The 19,612-nt window shown below is 48.4% G+C and overlaps 3 protein-coding genes across 3 annotated transcripts; 1 reads left to right on the forward strand and 2 right to left on the reverse strand.

Annotated features, from left to right (window-relative positions):
• Window positions 1-2,808: 2,808 nt before the first annotated feature.
• On the forward strand, window positions 2,809-5,353 carry LOC123403290 (receptor-like protein 2). The gene has a single exon (XM_045097241.1). It carries the CDS (start codon window positions 2,900-2,902, stop codon window positions 5,150-5,152), a length of 2,253 nt encoding a protein of 750 aa, XP_044953176.1. The 5' UTR covers window positions 2,809-2,899; the 3' UTR covers window positions 5,153-5,353.
• A 6,675-nt stretch (window positions 5,354-12,028) lies between these two features.
• LOC123403292 lies at window positions 12,029-16,365 on the reverse strand. Its single transcript, XM_045097243.1, has 2 exons — window positions 15,851-16,365; window positions 12,029-12,509 (listed from the first exon to the last, which is right to left on the reverse strand). The coding sequence occupies exons 1-2, from the start codon at window positions 16,363-16,365 to the stop codon at window positions 12,308-12,310; spliced, it is 717 nt and encodes a 238-aa protein (XP_044953178.1). The 3' UTR covers window positions 12,029-12,307.
• On the reverse strand, window positions 16,303-17,179 carry LOC123403291. The gene has a single exon (XM_045097242.1). The coding sequence runs from the start codon at window positions 17,177-17,179 to the stop codon at window positions 16,403-16,405; it is 777 nt and encodes a 258-aa protein (XP_044953177.1). The 3' UTR covers window positions 16,303-16,402.
• Window positions 17,180-19,612: the final 2,433 nt, after the last annotated feature.

Consider the following 19,612-nt stretch of genomic DNA (forward strand, 5'->3'; position numbering starts at 1 on the left):
AACCTGATTCTGAATTAAAACATTATATGCAACATGTTTCGCTTTTAACCTACCCGCTGCTTAGAAAAAGAACACATGCCCACCAAAATTACCCTTTTTTCAATAACCTTTTAGAAGTTATACTGATAGGTGTTCTGGTCGCTAAGTCATATTAAATACACTAAATCCAGCAGCGGTCAATTGAAGTTGAGTAAGCTAAATATTTTTTTACTTTACTTTTCGCCTTTAGCCACCCATATTCCATGTGCAAAGGGTTTATCTCTCTACTCGAGACCTGCTTTCCCCATCTAAAGTTTATCTTCACCTGTTTGGTCATTTCGCAATGAGATTTTGGATTATGTCCATTGAGATCATAATCTTCAAAGAGAACAACATGACGTATCACCAAAGATTTGAAACTAGATGCCTGATACATAGATTAATTATATTTGTCTAAATGGATTAGCCCGGAGGTTAGATGTCATATATGTATGTATCCATGCATTAACCTTTCTAAGGTCCATAAAGCAAAAGAACAGGTACATCTCTTTGTCTAACCCACAAGATTTGTCTTTCTTTACGCATCGGTGATGTATGAGGGAGACCATGTTAGCGAAAAATGATTTATCATTTCTTTTCTTTTCTTTTTTTGCAGAGGCCTTGCCTCTTTTTTCTATAGGGAGCCGGAACCCTGTCTCTTTGTCTAACCCGTAATATTTGAACCTCGATCTTGTTATTTAACTATTAAAGGCCTACCTTACTTGTTGGAGCGGTGCTTCATTCTGCACATTGAAGGCAATGGATCTCGATGGCGTGGCGCCCTGGTGATTAGGCGTCTGATATGCGAGGATGGACTCGCGCAGGAGGGCGGCGTTGTCTGGCGTCGCGGTGTCGTCGACGGCAGCTAGACCGGGCAAGGTGGATGCGTCAGTATAGTTCTGAAGATGGATTGATGGCAGTTAGCGGCGGCGACCTGTGAGTGTGCGCCGGACCGATGGGTGCCCCATATCCGGCAGGTGGCTTGGTTGGGGCATCAGGTCTTAGATGTTAGGTTTGGCTGCGAGGTCTGTTTGGTATTAGGCCCAGACTATCAGCATCCCTTCATCAACTGTATAGAAGTAGCGACATATGTTGTGTAGACGGTGGCTTCAGTCTTACTGATGTATTACTTTGTAAGGTCTTTATGAATAATTAATACTCCCCCGTCACGGTTTAGAAGGCACAGTTAAACTTGCGTGCGTTTTCAAAATAGACAAGGTTTAAGACGCGAAAGCAATTACTCTTATTAATTAGTACTAGTACTACTCATGCATGCGCCCTCTCAATTTGCTGCTCACGAAGTAGTACTAGTATTTTCTCAGTTGATTAGACGCATTAGCATCTACACCTACTACATCTCACAACCAATCAGTTACTACCTTGGTCCCAGAGATTTTTCAAGCGTGCCTTCTAAACCGTGACGGAGGGAGTAAAATGGTTGCATGCATCGCTCAGATGCAGAGGCCGGGGGTCTTCCTCCTTTTCTAAAAAAACACCTTACTTATCGGGATCATCATTCCTTATGATGAGTAATGCTACATCTATAAAGGTTTGACGTAGAGGATTATGATTGGTAACAGAGGGATGAGGGGTTCCACCCCACTGAAAATCAAGAGGAGAGAGAAAATTACTTTGGAAGGTTAAGGTTGCTCCCAATGCTCCACTTTGGATAGGTGTTAAGCATGTCAACAAGGCAAAAAATCCTATGTGGCAATCTAATTAAGAAGAGAGAGAGAAGTTTGGTGTCCTTAGAAGGAAACAGTGCTAGTCACGGGAACCTATGCAAAATATTAAAAATAAAGGGAACTAGCCTATGCATGCAAGACTTTAGTTGCTAAACAATTAAATAGGGCAACTTTAGCAACAACAAACTAAGCACCAATGCATTGGAGATTATAGTTGCTTAACATATTTAATGCTCTTAGCACCTCACTTAGCGCCTTTGCATTGGAGGAAGCCTAAGTACTCCCTCCGTTTCAGTTTATAAGTCCGGCACGTGTATGTAGGTCGTCAATTTGACCGACTTAATGAGAGACATATATTACAAAAAATACATCATTGAAAACTTTAGATGTTTTATTTTTTAATGATATAATTTTTATGTTAAACAATATATTTCATATAAGTTAAATTGACGACCTAGGTACACGTGCATGTCTTATAAACTGTGACAGAGGAAGTAAAACTTTGTAGGTCTACCATTATTGCTTTACAACCGTGTCAAAATACTTACACTGTAACTTAAATAAGGAGAATCGAAGACGATCTACTATATTCACGGACACATGGGTTCGGCTGTAGATGCTCCAAGCGTTCACAGACACATGCCCATCAGCTGAGGATCTTCTCCTTCCAAGTGTGGAACTGTGACTTTGTGAGGTGGACTTGTACAAAGCAATAAGAATTTGTGGTGGACTTTTGTACAAAGCAATATGAATTCCAGACCTCCACAAAGTCGTAAAGTGGTACGCGTGCAGTTGCAGTCTTCAAAGTCTGTTGTCATGCTCCTGTACGTCATAATAATCTGAATATAATTTGTAAGAGAAGATTGCATCTGAGTAGCAGCAACCCTTAATAGCATCGACACTCGATTTAATACGAAACATTACTAGCCACCTGTACAATGATACATGACATATATGCACACCCATTGAAATACAGTGACACTACTTAACACGAAATATTATTAGCCACTCAACTACCAGTGAGACACCGCTAGTCAACACTCGACTTAACACGGCATATTATTAGCACCTCAGAAAGAAACATAAGGTCGCGTCAAAATGCATCACCAAAAATTTCAAACAGAAAATATTCAACAAAACTGACAGAATCCGAATGGACAGCTCTTATATTTTATTTAGGAAATGGCAGTTTAGAAATGCTTTCGGAATGGACAGTTTCTGGAGACTGTCAAACAAAAATATTCAGAATGGCCAGTTCCACCACAACACCATGCAGCCACTGTTTTTCATACAAGAAATTTCACATGCCTTCACTTGGCTTGGCTCTCGTGCTGCTGGTCTCTTTGGTCTCTCCGACCAGCTCCTGCACCGAGCAGGAGAAGAGCTCCCTTCACCAGCTCCTCGCCGGGCTCTCGCGGGACGGCGGCCTCACGGCGTCATGGCGGCATGACACTGACTGCTGCGCATGGGAAGGGATCACCTGCAATCAAGATATGAAGGTCACTGATGTTTCGCTGACTTCTCTAGGCCTCGAGGGGGCCATCTCGCCGTTCCTTGGCAATCTCACCGGGCTTTTGCGCCTCAACCTGTCCCGGAACTTGCTAACCGGTGGCTTGCCACCGGAATTAGTGTCATCCAGCAGCATCCTTGTTCTTGACGTCAGCTTCAACCGCCTGACAGGAGGCCTGAGCGAGCTGCCATCTTCAACCCCTGCAAGGCCTCTGCAGGTACTCAACATCTCAAGCAACTTGTTTACGGGCAGTTTACCATCGACAACATGGGAGGCGATGAAGAGCCTGGTTGTTCTTAATGCCAGCAGCAACAGATTTACTGGTCAGATACCAACTACCCCATGTGTTAGCGCGCCATCTCTTGCTGTGATTGAGCTCAGCTTCAACCAACTCAGTGGAAACATCCCTCCAGGACTCAGTAATTGCTCGGCGCTGAAATTGCTCAGTGCTGGCTACAACAACCTCAGTGGTACACTTCCAGATGCACTCTTCAAGGTCACCTCATTAGAGCACCTCTCGTTACCAAACAATTGGTTAGTAGGGGATCTCGGTGGCATCACCAAGCTCATAAATCTGGTCACCCTTGATCTTGGGGGGAATGAGTTCAGCGGCAACATTCCAGAGTCTATAGGTGATCTGAAGAGTTTGGAGGAGCTGCATTTGGAACACAACAGCATGTCAGGGGTGCTGCCAACAGGTCTAAGCAACTGCACAAATCTTGTAACAATTGACCTCAACAGCAACCAATTTAGCGGTGAACTTACCAAGGTCAACTTCGTAAGCCTGTCCAATCTAAGAAAACTAGATCTTCTTTTCAACAACTTCACCGGCACAGTTCCAGAGAGCATATACTCCTGCAGCAAGCTGACTGCACTACGGCTATCTTACAATCCTTTCCATGGTCAATTGTCAGAAAAAATAGGCAATCTGAAGTCCCTCTCATTCCTATCACTTGCTAATATATCTCTTACAAACATCACAAGAACACTTCAGATCCTTAGCAGTTCCAGGAGCCTCACCACCCTTTATCTTGGGTTCAACTTTCTGCATGAGACCATGCCAGAAGATGTCAGCACTGATGGTTTCAAGAATCTTCAGGTTCTTTATATAAATCATTGTTCATTGTCCGGAAAAATACCTGATTGGTTATCAAAGCTACCGAATTTGGGGATGCTATTTTTGCAAGGCAACCAGCTAACTGGACCGATACCTGAATGGATCAGCAGCCTACATTTTCTCTTCTGTCTAGATATATCAAACAACAGCCTTACAGGGGAAATTCCGAGTGCCTTAATGGAGATGCCAATGCTAGAATCAGATAATACCACTCCACCAAAGGTCTTCTTTGAGCTGCCTGTTTGGAACAAGAACAAATTTATGCAATACCTCATGCCCAGTGCTTTTCCTAAAGCGCTTAATCTAGCCATGAATAATTTCAGTGGTATGATCCCGGAGGAGATCGGACAGTTACAAGGACTCTTTTCACTCAACTTGAGCTCCAACAGATTATCTGGACAGATACCAGAACAGATCTGCAACCTCACGAACCTGCAGATGCTTGACTTGTCTGATAATCATCTCACTGGTACAATTCCAGTTGCACTGAAAAATCTGCACTTCCTTTCCAGATTCAACATTTCTAATAATGACTTAGAAGGCTCTATTCCAAACGTGGGCCAGTTTAGCACGTTTCCAAATTCTAGCTTTGGTGGAAACCCAAAACTGTGTGGCCCTATGGTTGCAAACCATTGTGGTTCGGCAGAAGCTGGTCTTGTCTCCATTGACCCCATAAAACAGAATGGTAGTGAGGTCATCATCTTCATGACTGCCTTCGTTGTTTTCTTTGGAGTAGGAGTCCTATATGATCAGAAAATCTTAGCTAGGCATTGGCTAAAGACTTGTAATTGTTATCATCGCCCAAGCTGTGACATGATTTAAATTGTCCTCAGTTCAGCAAGACCACCAAGTCAGTGGCTCCAGCCCCAGCAAGATCAACATCCCTGGTAAACTCGGTATCTTAAGTTATTGGCATTCAATCTGTACTCCATGTAAATGAAAATGGTGAGGCCGACCGCTCCTTGCTCCCGCGACAGGGGCAACCTAGGGTTTCCGCCCTTCCCCGTCCGCCGCCGCCGGCCCTCCCGCCACTGCCGGCCGCCGGTCAGGCCTCCCTCCCCCTCCCCGCCCCCGCCCCCGTCCCTCCCCCTCCTCCCAGATCCGCCCTCGCGCCGCCTTCCCGGGAGGTGGCCGGGGCGGCACGCAAGCTCCTCCCCCACGGGCATTTTCCTCCATCGTCTCCTCCCCCGCCGCCGGCGGCGGGCGCCCCCGGTGCTGGCCCGGGTGGTGTCGGCGGCGGCGGGCCCTCCTTTCCTCGCGCGCGCGTTCCCCCTTCCCGGGGCAGGGGCGGCGGCGGTGCAGCTAGGCCGGCTGCGGTCAAGCGACCCAGTGATGGTGGCCGGCGACGGGTGAGGTAGCGGCGCTGCTCCTTGGCGGCAGGGCGGCGTGGTGGTGCGGGGTGGCCGGCGGCGCTGCTCCTTGGCCTGCGGGCCCCATCTGGGTCCTAGTGGGCTGGCTCCCGGCGTGGCTGCGGTGTCTTCTGCATGGTGGTGAGGCGGAGCAGCTTGGCCAGGGGGCGGCATTGCCGACGGCATGCCTGTTGCAACGTGATGGCGGGAGCTTTACGGGGGGGTCCCGGCCAGGCCTGTGGGCCCACGGGCCTGGTATGCTCCTGCTATTGCATCCGGTCGGCTACCGTCGTTGACGGTGGAGGTTGAGCCCTCCCGCGTGTCGACAGTGCTGCTGCTCCTTGTCCCGGCTCCTCTTCATCGCTGTGCAGGCTTCTCCTTACGGTGTCGTGGTGAGACAGCGCAGGGGTCTCAAGACCGTGTTGGTATAGGGTGTCGGTTGGTTTGGTGGCTGGCTCCGGAACGCCCGACGTGCAAGTTGGGATCGGGGGAAACCCCTGTCGGCCCGGCCGACACTGATGCGGTGACGCCCTTGGGTGTCCCCGAACCTTCCTGGAGGGCGTCGGGGCTACCCTTCCTTGCGCCACATCGCGTACCGGGGGAAACCCTTGGCAGCAGCGTCGTCATCGCCGCATTCCTTCTTGGAGGTGTTGATGGGTACCGGCGCTTCGGAGTCCTGGAGCTTGATGGAAGACTCTTGGTGGGCACGGCGGTCGCGAGTCTTTTGTGTTTTCTGTCAATCCGCCGGTGTCGGCATTTGCTTCTTTTTTATTTTCTTTTCCATTTCTTTTGGGCGTGACTGTGTTGTTTCCGCCCCAGCACCTATCATCGGATGTTCTGGTTGGCTGCTTTGTAATACAAAGCGGGGTGAAACCCTGTTTTCATCGTCATGTAAATGAAAATGATTAGCGAGTGAGCTACATCAACAGTGTTTAATTGTATTGTTTTTCGAGATTGTATAAACAGTCGTTCACTATTTACTTTGCTACACATGTGAAAGGTGATTGAATGTTTATCCAGGATCACTGCTGAGTACATATCATATAAAATCTCCAGGGACAGCATACAACCATTACTAATTTGCAGTCTAGCACACTAACATACAGTTAAGAAATTAGTGATCCACCAACAACATAACGTATTTAACCAACTAAGCAGACTGGCGTGTTAATAGATTAAAATCATGGGTAGAACAGGATGGAACCCTAAAGCTCGATACAGTTTCCATCTAACCCCAACGAATCCATGATCGTAATCCTTCAGAAACCAACATGCACCAAAAGAAATTAAGAAAAATCCATGGAATTATCGCACAAAGATGCTACAATGCCACACAAATTAAACAGCTGATCAATGATTTCTACAAGAGCTTAATCTGCGTACCTCAGGGGTCGGTAGCAGAGAGCACCCAGCAAGCAAGGGTCACGGGATGCGCCGGTTGGGCCTGCGGCAAACATCTGCCTGCTTGGCCTCCGGCCATTGGACGCGGGCGGGAGCGCCGGTGGTGGCTGGCGCCGAGCTGATGGCAGGCTAGCAGGCTTCACCTGAGCATCAGTTTGAGTTTGCTGATTTTTTTTTGAAAGCATCAATAATCAAGTGGTAGTTTTATACTAAAGAAGCCAAGAAAGCATGTAATATTTAGAGACCAAAAGTGAGGATAGAAAGAGTGTAAGTTAGATTGAACAACAAAGACTGGCCCTTTCAGCCTATAAGGCAATGGAAAGTAGACTAAAGCATCAATATCCAGGGTCATCTGGTGATTAGCTTGATTACAGGCTTCCAACCTATCATAGTGACAAAAACTTTACTTGCAATGTGCGCTAGGAACCTTTCCCCTAGTCTGTGTACTTCTTTCGTTTCCAGTTTTCAGGTCCAAGAATTTATCTAATGACAAATAAGATTTATAATAGTAATAGTATGACTGAGCCTATGGCGTTAAAACATGCTTTATTGCATCCTTGGATTGTGGATCTGATCTAAGCACAAAAGATATGGTTAATGTTTGTAAATACTGAGTTTAGAAAATAAGAACAGTTTACGGCATTCCGTGATATTTTATCACAAAAATGACATTTTTCGTCTCCTTTCTAGCCTCTCCTGGCTAAAGCTGATTAAGGAAAGAATATTTCTTCCATTCTCCCCTAGCTAAAGCTGATTTAGAAAGAATACTTTACTTTAATGATAATCACAAACAAATCTTGATTTCAGAAGTACTTATATGAGAGCCAGATGTTTAAATTACCATATGTAAAGAGCTAACTAACCCAGAAGCCTTGCCAATTAGACCAACTTTGTGTCCCTATTGTTGTCATGTACTCCCTCCGTCCCAAAATAAGTGTCGCGGATTTTGTACTAAACTAGTACAAATTTTGTACTAGATCATCGACACTTATTTTGGGATGGAGGGAGTACAACCCTGGAGCAGGTTGACTTCATTTCTTCCTACATAAGTAGGGTGTCTCGCCCGAAAGCATCCTCTTGAACTGCTAAACTAAATAAGTTAGATATAGAAACGCCGAGGAACCACTAATGTCAGAACAAGCAAACACTGTTTCATGTCAGAATTATTTTTACCGATTCTCCCACAAGCTAACAGCACGGTGCATAAGAAAGCAAAGTAGGCACAAAATCTGTTATCGATTGTGAATATGCATCATGGAGATTCTGTCACAGCAGATGTGCCATGATAAAAACAATGTAAATATATTCTAGGCATGAATAGTACATCAGGTTGAAAAATATCTAGCCTAACTGGTATGATGCCAAAAATTGCCATGCCAAATTTTGGGAACTGACACATGTTGGCTAGAGATTGGTTGCATGCACAATTTCATTGCCAATCTCACAAAAGGTTGCCAAATGTTGGCAACTTTTGATTTTGCCAATTGTTGGCTTACCAAATATTGGCAATGCCAAATGTTGGTAGCAAACCAATAAGATTCATCTAGCACAGGGTAGTATAGCAGGGGAAGGTATAAAAAAGTACATCAGAGCATCCTTGAATTAAATAGGAAGGTACCTTATTCTAGTAAAAGCTAATTACTTTCATTGTCAATGTTAATCATTTCCGAGTATTATCGGTTAAATATGTCAGCTATCTATGCACTTAATACTCTAAGTGTTAGGAAATATGCAACTTGTATTTCCAGAAGGCTATAGGCCAGTATATATACTTGTACAGGTGTAGAATATGCAGGAAACCCCTTCTACAATGGGGTAAACATGAAAGGTTACATGGCTATATATAGTACTCTAACACCCGCCCTCAAATTCATGGTGGATGAACAACACTGAGTTTTGAGAGATAGATGCCATGTTGCGGTCTAGTCTGAGCCTTCGTCAGAAAATCCATCAACTGTAACTCGGAAGGCACATACTAAAGAGCAATAACCTGATCTTGCACGCCAGCGCGCACATAGAAAGCATCAAGACCAATATGCTTGGTGAGCTCATGCTTCATAGGATCGCGCGCAATGCTAATAGCACCTGTACTGCCAGAGAACAGCCGAGTGGGTGTAGTGACAGAAACACCAAAATCCTGAAGTAACCACAGTAACCAAGTCACCTCAGCCGTCAAAAGAGCCATAGCTCGCAACTCAGCCTGTGCACTCGAAAGGGAAAATGCAGTCTATTTCTTCGTCTTCCAGGCAATGAGAGAACCACCGAGAAAAACACAGTAAGCAGAAAGTGAACGGCGATCGGAGGGATCACTAGCCCACGTAGCATCCGAATAGGCCTAAAGCTGTAAAGAACTGGAGCGAGGAAATAATAGACAGTGAGAGATCGTGCCCTGAAGATATCGGAGAACACGAAGGAGGTGACTATAGTGAACCGAAGTGGGAGGAGAGACAAACTGACTCAGAATATGATCCGGATAAGAGGCCGGACGAGTGACAGCTAGATAGACAAGACTCCCAACAAGATGATGATAACGCGTCGGAACAAGGCAAGGGGTCACCATCAGTATCACGAAGGTGAACATTGAGCTCGATGAGAGTCTCAACAATGCGCTCATCAGTAAGAGCAGCACGAGTAAGAAGAGACTTCAGTCCCAAGAAAATAGCGAAGAGGTCCAAGATCGGACATAAGAAACTGCTCACTAAGACGGGCCTTTACAAAGGCAATATACTCGGGGTCGTCGCGAGTGATGATCATGTCATCGACATAGGGAAGAAGAAGAGTCTGACCATGAGGTGAAAGATGAACAAACAATGCTGGATCACGAGCACTCGCTGAAAAACAACGTTAGTCATCACAGAGGCAAAACGCTCAAACCAGGCACGGGGGGCTTGCTTAAGGCCATAGAGAGAGCAACGAAGACGACATACCATGTCATCAAGAACAGAATACCCAGGTGGTGGCTACATGTATGCCTCCTCAGGCAGCTCACCATTAAGAAAGGCATTCTTAACATCAAGTTGAGATACAGACCAGTGGCATGAAGAGGTCACACCAAGAAGTGTACGAATAGTGGTCATATGGGCCACAGGAGCAAAAGTCTCGTCGTAATCATGACCATGCTCCTGTTGAAAGCCACGAGCCATAAGACGAGCTTTGTAATGCTCAAGAGAACCATCAGAGCGAGTCTTAACCTTGTAGACCCACTTACAAGTGATGGACGGACACCTGGAGAAAGAGAAACAAGATCTCATGTACCGGTGCGTTCAAGAGCAGCAATCTCCTCTGCCATCGCAAACTGCCATTCAGGATTAACAATAGCCTGGCGATAAGAAGTCGACTCAAGAACAACAACACTAGCGGTTGAAAAATCAAGGAGATCAACAGGCGGAAGCGGACGAGGACGCAAGCCATAGGTAGGCCGAGACGAGGAGGACGACACATCAATAGACGCATCCACACTACGTGAACGACGAGTATAATACTGAGGAAAAGATGAAAGAATACGAGGAGAAATCGTCGAGGGAAAATCAGGGGGTGGAGACGAAGAAATCACCGGGGATGAAGGTGCAGAATCCGGTAACATGCGAGGTGAGGAAACCGTGTGAGATGGTGGTGGCGAATCGTCAAGACGAAGAGACAAAAGCTGGCGGGGGTGATAGGTATGTCAGGAAACGTGAGGAAAGAGATATCCTCCACTGAAAAGGTCGAGGAAGATGGACGCGGGTAGAAGGGACGAGACTCATCAAAAGTCACATCCCGGGAAATACGCATCCGACGACCAATAGGATCCCAACAACGATAGCCCTTATGTTCATCACTATAGCCTAAGAAAAACACACTCAACAGACTGAGCGGACAGTTTGTTGCGTTCACGAGGGGCAAGAAGAACATAGCAAACACAACCAAATAAACGAAGCGTCGAATTATCAGGAGAACGAGCAAAAAGACGCTCGAAAGCGACACCACCTTGTAGAGCAGCGGACGGCTAAAGATTGATGAGATAGGTGAAGGTGAAGATGGCCTCGGCCCAAAAATGAGGCGGGAGAGAGGCGGCGATCATCAATGCACGAGCCGTCTCAAGAAGGTGACGATGCTTGCGCTCAGCCGCACCATTCTAAGCATGAGCACCAGGACAAGAGAACCGAGAGAGAGGGTCCCTTGCTCAGCAAGAATACTGTTAAGCTTCATGCACTAGCCAACGCAACCAAAAGTCCGAACTGATGGAAAGGGCTAGGCAATCCACATATAGTGTAACACCCCCTCTCACGTGTGACGGGGAAGACAAGTCAACACGTGCAACCGAAAGAGAGCGACGGCGCACGAAACTCACGTATGACTCAAGAGGCCTTTACGTGGACACAAAGGGGGGCTACCAGCAATTTCTTAAATAAATTGCGAAAGCCAGGACTTGAACTCAAGACCTTAGCTCACACATGTTACACTATATGTGGATTGCCTAGCCCTTTCCATCAGTTCGGACTTTTGGTTGCGTTGGCTAGTGCATGAAGCTTAACATGGTATCACTATATGTGGATTGCCTAGCCCTTTTCATCAGTTCGGACTTTTGGTTGCGTTGGCTAGTGCATGAAGCTTAACATGGTATCAGAGCCTAAGGTCTTGAGTTCCAGTCCTGGCTTTCGCAATTTATTAAAAATTGCTGGTAGCCCCACTTTGTGTCCACGTAAAGGCCTCTTGAGTCATACGTGAGTTTCACGCGCCGTCACTCTCTTCCGGTTGCACGTGTTGACTTGTCTTCTCCGTCACACGTGAGAGGGGGTGTTACAGTATATGTGGATTGCATTAGCCCTTTCCATCAGTTCGGACTTTTGGTTGCGCTGGCTAGTGCATGAAGCTTAACAAATACCACACAACATCTTGGAAATATACTCGTCAGCGGGGTCAGCACAAAACACACGAATAGCCGAAGAGAATTGAGTGTGCACCATGGTAGCAAAACTCTTATATATGGATAGAACTTCACTGTAAGAAGTCATAAAATATAACCAAGTGTAATGAGAGAAATCATCTATGGAAATAATATAGTATCGATGACCCCCTTTCGAAGCGAAGGGAGCCGGACCCCATACATCAGAGTGGACTAAATCAAAAGGACGCTGGGAAACTGACTCACTGGTAGGGTAAGGTAACTGAATCTATTTGCCAAGCCGACAACCCTAACACTCTAAAGAGACGTCTCGTGAGACAGACCCCAGAAGGCCTCGACGAACTAAAGATGACAAACGAGAACCACAAAGATGACCAAGTCGATGATGCCACTGCTGGAAGGAGCTGCTAGCTGAAGCGACAGAAGCGGATGGACTGGCGATAGTGGTGGCAGCGGAAGGAACATGAAGCCAGTCAAGCTCCCAAAGACCCTGAGAGTCACGGCGGCGAGGGCCAGCCCCAACCAAAGTGTGCGTGCGATGATCCTGAAAATAACAAGAGTCAACGTCAAGGATGACGCGACAACCAAAATTAGTAAGTTGACCAGCATAAAAAAATCATGGTAAGGCGAGGAACATGAGCAACATCAGGAACAGAAAAAGAAGTTGCGGTAAGATTGCCTCGACTAGCAATAGAAAGAGGAGTACCATCAGCAGTGAGTACATGAACAGGAAAATCAAGCGATCTAAGAGAGGACAAATTGAAAGAATGAGAAGACATATGAAAAGAAGCTTCGGAGTCCAGAACCCACGAGGATGTACGTGACTGCGTAGAGGGTGGTTGCTTAGTACGAGAAGCATCAGTCACAGAACCTGCAGCACCCGTCGAAGAAGAACCTAAAGCAGCAAGCTGACGCTTAAGCCTTAGAATATCCTGCTCAGTCAAGGCTGTGGCGGAAGATGTCGAAGTAGAGGTCCCTGAAGATGATGAATGTGCCTTACGTAGGTGTCGCTTCTTCTGGAAGCACGAGACTCAACATGACCATCCTGATTGCAGTAGCCGCAGTGAGGACGAGAGCGGTCCGGACCGCCAGGAGGAGTGGGCAGGAGCGGCGAAGCACTGGGGCGAAGAGTCGGTGCAGCAGGTGGCATAACAGGAACTCGGCATGAATCTTTGAAAGCACCTCCATGAGAGAAATACGGCCACGAGCAAACAACTGAGCAGGTTTGGGCTCAAATTCCTTACGAAGCCGTGACAAGAACTCGTAGACACGATGGAACTCCAAAGCAGCTTGCATAGCCTGGCAACACTGACAAGTACGACAACCAGCAGTCTGGAGAGAATCAAGCTGACGCCAGATAGCAGAACTATGTGCATAGAAATCATCAACAATGGAGTCACCCTGCTGAAGAGCATGCTCCTAACGGACCACAAACAAGTATAAGGCATCACCAGAGGGGTGATAGCACTGACGGAGACGGGTCCACATCTCAAACACAATAGGAAGGCCCAGAAACTCGGAGGCAAACTGAGGCAGAACACTAGCAGCGAGAACAGCTGCGGCGCCAGCATCATCATCAAGCCAGTGGGTGTAAGAAGACAGAGCCTTATGATAGGTGGAAAGAGCCTCCTCATAAGTCGAAACCTGCTCATCATAAGCACTGACAACAGCCTCGTCGGCAAGCTTAGCTGCATCCTTCGCAGTCCAAGGAGCATCCGCAGCAAGAATCGGTGGCGTCGGCGGAGTAGGAGTCACAGGAGGAACCGGACACAGCGGACTGGAGACCTCGCCATAAAGAACACCCAAGAGACGCAGGCCACGCATATGAATGCGCATAAAGCCAACAAACTCGATGTAGTTGGTACCGTCAAAGATCATCGGACAACGAGGAACAATGACATAGCCGGATGACGAAGACATTACGCCTGTTTTTTTTTAACAGGCAGCAGCAGCAACTAGAACAGCACGTGAGTCACCCAGCGATCGTCCGACGGCTGATGAGGACAACAGCAGGTATGGAACGGCAGTAGGCCAGGAGATCCGTCAACGGTAGAGGCCAACAGCGGCGGAGTCCAGTGAGACCGGCAGCAGAATCCGGCGGAACTGCAGCAGACGACGGCTGGAGGCAAGAACCAGCGAGGGCAGCGATGGATCCGGCGGAACGGTAGACGACGACGGCTGGCAACAGGATGTGGCGAGGACAGCGGCCTGGCGGATTCCGTGAGCGTCAGGCAGAGATCCGACGGAACGGCAGAGGACGGCGGCTCAATAGAGTCCGTGAGCGTCAGGCAGGAGGACCAAGCGAGGAAATAGCCCCGAGGTAGCCTTCACCTCCAGGCAGGCGGACTCCGCGGCTGGCGACGGGATTGGTATCGGGATCCAGGAGGCTGGTGACAGGACAGACGAAGGCGGGGGCGAAATCCAGGAGCCCGTGAGCGTTGATTGGATAGGGATCGGGAGAGGAGACCGAGCGTGGCCTTGACCTGCAGGAGGAAAAGAACAGGCGTCGAGGGCCAGCGGCAACGAGCGACGGCCAGGGATGAGCGTGGCGGCCCAGAGCAGATCAACAATACGAGTTCTGACGTGCAAAAAATTGACCTAGCTCTAATACCATGTTAAGAAATATACACGTACAGATGTAGAATATGCAGGAAACCCCTTATATAATGGGGTAAATACAAAAGGTTACATGGTTATATATAGTACTCTAACATGCCAGATCTGTTTTGCACGAACACGATCCACCTAAATAGTACTCCCTCTGTCCCATAATATAAGATCATTTTGCAAGCTAAAACAGCTTGCGAACGATCTTATATTATTAGACGGAGGGAGTAAATAGTGACCACATCAGTATGTTGTTTTGGTGTATGAACTATGAATGAATGCAGTTATAGAAAAAAATTGTTCTATGAGTCAGATTAATCCAGTATAAAATTGTTGAGCGCCAAGGCCAGAAACAAATATAAACATCACCATCTCAAAGTTACACAAACAGAGACCCCACTGTTTTTTGAACAATGACCATTCTAGATGGCTTGTTGCCCTGAGGTAGACGCAAAAGCTTGCTTCACAACACTGACTTCCAGCCGCAACCAAACTATTTTAGGCATAAAGGTTGTAAGCTTTAAAATGAGGAGGTTTGCACTTGCTCTAAGATATACTTCATGTAACTTATTATAAATAAGAAAAATAAAATAAGATGATTTAAAAAAAATTGCAACCTGAAAATTTGCACATGTAAAACCAAATGACATATCACTATCAAAGCATGTCGCATATGTGTCCATATGTTGTGGGATTTCAAGCAGGTCAAGAAGGTACTGTGGTTGGCTAGTAATGCCTGGTTGAGCTTACCCACTTTGAAAATTTGCTAAATGGGCTCGACAAAGTCAGTGCTACCAGGTGTTACACTTGGTATCTCCTCTTCCTACGATAAGCAAGCGGGAAAAACAATATTGTCAAACAATCCATATGCTACTTCCAACATGGCCTGAATCAGTATATGATAGCATAATATTTGGTTGGCGCAAAAGCTGCGCCTGGAAAATTCCAGATGTCATTGATCTGATTGAGCAATCATATATGCTGTGGATGTGGAGCATCATAGTAATGTCTGATTGAGCTTCCTCTCTTCCAAAATTTGGCGTAGGGAGCATCATAGTAATGTTTGATTGAGCTTCCTCTCTTACAAACTCACTCACTCACTCACTTCAAACAGATATGGTGGCTGGTGGGCATGCTATTGTGGTTGCGGGCCGGGCCATAGCCGTCGCCGCCGCAGGCTGCTGGCTCGTTGACCGCAGGTTGGAGTGCACTCCCACGGGTCAGAGCTTGAAGATGGCGAGGAGGGACGCGCCTTGCGCTGGGCGACGTGAAACGCACCTGCGGGTGAGCCGGGGGGCCGCAGCGACGGGGAGAGCGCCGGTTGTAGCCGAGGCGGCGGGGAGGTTAGCGTGGTCGGGGAACGCGGCTCCGGCGGCGATAGATGCTAGGACGCCGGATAAGCACCCGCCGGAGGGAGCAAAGACCCGCTGTCCCCGAGCCCGCTGGAGACACCTCCAACGCGGCGACCGCTGACGCGCACGGGTCACGGCGATCAAGCAGTTCACGGAGCTCATCCAAAAGATGGCAACGTCCGAGAAGGAGCCTGGCCGTCTTCGATTCGACCAGAGCTTGGCCTCCGTGAAGGAGGCAACTACGCCTGTTCTGCTCACGCCCTCAAGGTGTTTGTGAGAATGACTCTGTTTACGAAAGAGTATGCTGTGGCTGACACTTATTTGCAGAATGCAGAATGCAGAATGCACAAGACGATCGCTCAGTGCCAAGCTCGAGAATAAACAAATGCTAGTAATTGTATTGATCATGTGCACCCACGCACGGAAAGGACAGATTGGCATACATGCATGCCGACCTAGCTGCACACTGAAAACAGCTTCAATCTTGTTGCTGATCAAGGATCATCGGAGCGACTAATCTAGCAAGCACTTTAGCTAGCTTGTCCTTATAGAGGAAGGTTGGGATGGGCAGCTCGCTCGGGTCCGGCGACACTATGAAGGTCGGCATTGGCAGCTCGCTCGGGTCCGGCGACAAGATGAATGTCGGGCCAGCGAAGAATGGTTCCTCCCAGTCCGCCTCCATCTTTGTCAGAGGCTCCAGCTTCTTCTCAGACCGGTTGGTCGACGGAGCGAGGCCAGTCAAGGGTGATGCTTCCACCATGGTCGAGTCAACCGAGGCCGCAGGGCCAGCCAAGGATGCCACCTTCGAGTCTGCCACCATCTCGGCCATAGGCTTTGCCTCGAACCGGCCGGTCGACGGCGCGGGGCCAGCGAGGATTGGTGCCTCCGAGGCTGCCACCATCTCAACCGGAGGCCTCGTCTTCTTCGCGCACCGGTCGACGGATGGCGCACGGCTCGCCGGCCTCTTCCAGTTTTCCCTCGGCATCTCCACGCGGCCGAGGCGCTCGAGCTCGACGCCGCCGTTCAAAGTGCGGAGCTTCTTGTCAGTGACCCAGCTGGAGCTCCGGGAAGCACGCCCAGGCAGGTCGACCTTGTATTTGATCCAGCTTTGGCTCATCGAGGCACGTCCAGGCTGCTGCTTCTTGCTGTCCAGCTCCACACGAGCCGTGTACATCGCCGGAGGAGGCGTGAGGAGGGGGCAGCGCGCCGGGGTAGGGAGCAACGGCGGCAGATTCGCGGCGACATGGTTAGTCATCTCTGCAAACAAAGAAGAAGAAGACACCAAAGAACAGAAAAGACCAAGTGATTGCACAAGCGAAAGAAGTAATAGAACGATTGCGATGCTAAAATTCAAATGATCGGAGGAGAAAAAGAGGAAACTCGCCGGATTCTTTGCTCGCCGTCGTCGTCGCCGTCGGCGGCTGTTAGGTCACCACCAGGAGAACGTCGCGCGTGATCTATCCAGGAGATGGTTTGCTCGTCGAATCGAACGGAAAATGCGATCTATCTCCGCAGCCCGCCTGATATAGACCCGCCGCGTAGAAACCACGCAATCCGAGTTCGACTCGTACCCGTCGCCGCCGCCGCCGCCCGTGATCCAACCGCCGGAGCCACCAGCGACGCACCATATCCGATCTGTCCTCCTCTTCGTCGATGGCCTGGGCCCCACACCTCTAACATCTCTAGGGCATCTCCCGCGGTGGTGCGCCTGCGCCTGCGCCTGCATCCCGCCGCCATGTGACATCCCTAGCTCGGCATCGCGACCTCTGTTACCCCTATGAGTCGCAGTTGTAAGAACCACGATGAGGAGTCGCAGTAGCGACGAGGTACTGTCCCTGGTTTCTGCTTTCGTCCTGAGCTGATTGCTGCTCTTCTTAGGCCGCTGCTCCATGGATGGAGCCGTCAACCTTTTCAATTATTGCATATGTCAAATGTTTGATGAAATGCATAAGAAAAGGCAACAGAGGATGCCTTGTGATTATTTGATACATTCTTTTCTTGTCAATTTGAGCTCTAGCAAAGTACTTCCTCCGTTCGAAATTACTTATCGTAAAAATAACTAAAAATAAATGTATCTAAAACTAAAATGCATCCAAATACATTCATTCATCCGACAGTATTTCTGGATGGAGGAAGTATGTATCGAACTGCTTAATACAAAAATAGATGCACTCGACAATCTAAATTTTCTTCCGCATCCGCCCGCGAACAAGGAGATCAGTTCATGGACATGAATATAGAAGGAACATACTTAATGTTAACATGTATATGTCCGCCAATAAATTCAAATTTAAATGTACTCCGATTCGATCCATAGCACATTGGACCACAACCAAAAGACGCAAATATACTTAGATTTTACATGTTCGTATCCAAAAGAACATCAGTGTGACAGTCCATACATTTCTACCCTGCCAGACCGGGAATCTCATCCAACTGTTTTCCGATCAAGGAGGTGTCGTCGTCGCCGCATAGGCAGCCTCTGTCGCATCCGCCTTGCCTCCGTCGTGTCCTCATAGTCCTCCGCCCCAACTCATCTTTCTGTCGTTGCAACATCTGGGAGCGGACGGGTTGCACGATGATTCTTGTGTCGGCATCTAAAGAGTTGACATTCAAGGTCAACATCTTGGGGTCCTCCGCATTGGCGGCGATCTTCACCCTCTTTTCCTCGAGTGCGGCGGGGAATGGAAGAAGAGAAGTGAGGGATTTTGGTGCGGGAAACACTGTGTGATGCTATAAAAGGGCAGGCTCCGCCTTTCTTTTGGGTGGGCCGGGGGTAGGTAGTGACGTTTCTCGTGTCCGGACCCCCGCAAAGCCCCCTCCCCCGGTTTGTTTTCGGTTTACAGGAGACATCGTGTCCGGACCGCTCCACGGACCGATACAGAATGACATTAGATAGATTCCATGTTTCACTCAGCGTAGTCTGAACGGTTGCGGGAGGTTTGAGGGTCGGCGCTGGAGATGCCCTTAGGGGCTATTTGGTTATATGCTTTGGATTGTCACAGTCTATCACATTCTTTTGCCACACTTGCTTAAGGTTAGTTTAATAAAATTAGAACCGACTACATTGGTATTTATATTAGCTAACCCAATGTCGCTCATAGTGGCGGCTTTGGGGAACCCTAGTCCCGTCGGCCGCCGGCCCTCCCCTCCAACACCTCTCCCTCGCCATCACCGGGGGTCTCTGTCAGGCGATGCCCGAGCAGTGCCGGTGATGGCAGGGCCTTCCATTAGCGTGACTCCTCTCCCTCTCTAGCGACGGCGCGATCCCGATCTAGCGGCGGCATAGATCCGTTTTGGTGACGATGAGGCTTCAATTTGACGGTGAAAGTGCTGCTCGTGATGGGTGTGGTGGGGTGCTCTGTGCGGTGGTGTACCCCGGCTTGCAACGGTGGCTTGGGCCGCCGATCCCTCCGATCAAATTTGGGTGTGTTGGTGGAGCTCGGTACAAAGATGTGGTCGCCGTGTGCCTCGACGGATAACGCGTCGTGGGGCTCTGGTCGGCAGGCTTCAGGCCGTGAATGTTGACACACACGCGGTTGGATCGGCGCGGCATGGGGCGTGCTTCCGTGAAAATAATGGTGGTTGTCCTCATGCTCTATTCGTATCATGGCTTATCTTCAATTTCGTGAGTAGTAGTGTAGTCGATGAAGAATTGCATTGTGTTCCCATGAGTGATACAATATGC

This window comes from Hordeum vulgare, chromosome 6H (assembly GCF_904849725.1).
Source record: "Hordeum vulgare subsp. vulgare chromosome 6H, MorexV3_pseudomolecules_assembly, whole genome shotgun sequence".
NCBI classification, from domain to species: Eukaryota; Viridiplantae; Streptophyta; class Magnoliopsida; order Poales; family Poaceae; genus Hordeum; species Hordeum vulgare.

Bases quoted from the DNA above. Each gene is read 5' to 3' on its own strand.
- LOC123403292 (XM_045097243.1), bottom strand. From the start codon at position 16,365: ATGCCAATCTGTCCTTTCCGTGCGTGGGTGCACATGATCAATACAATT. The intron at 12,510-15,850 runs GTGCGTTTCACG...TGTTATTTTCAG, and splicing joins GCCCCCCGGCTCACCCGCAG to GATCATCGCACGCACACTTT.
- LOC123403291 (XM_045097242.1), bottom strand. From the start codon at position 17,179: ATGACTAACCATGTCGCCGCGAATCTGCCGCCGTTGCTCCCTACCCCG.
- LOC123403290 (XM_045097241.1), top strand. From the start codon at position 2,900: ATGCTTTCGGAATGGACAGTTTCTGGAGACTGTCAAACAAAAATATTC.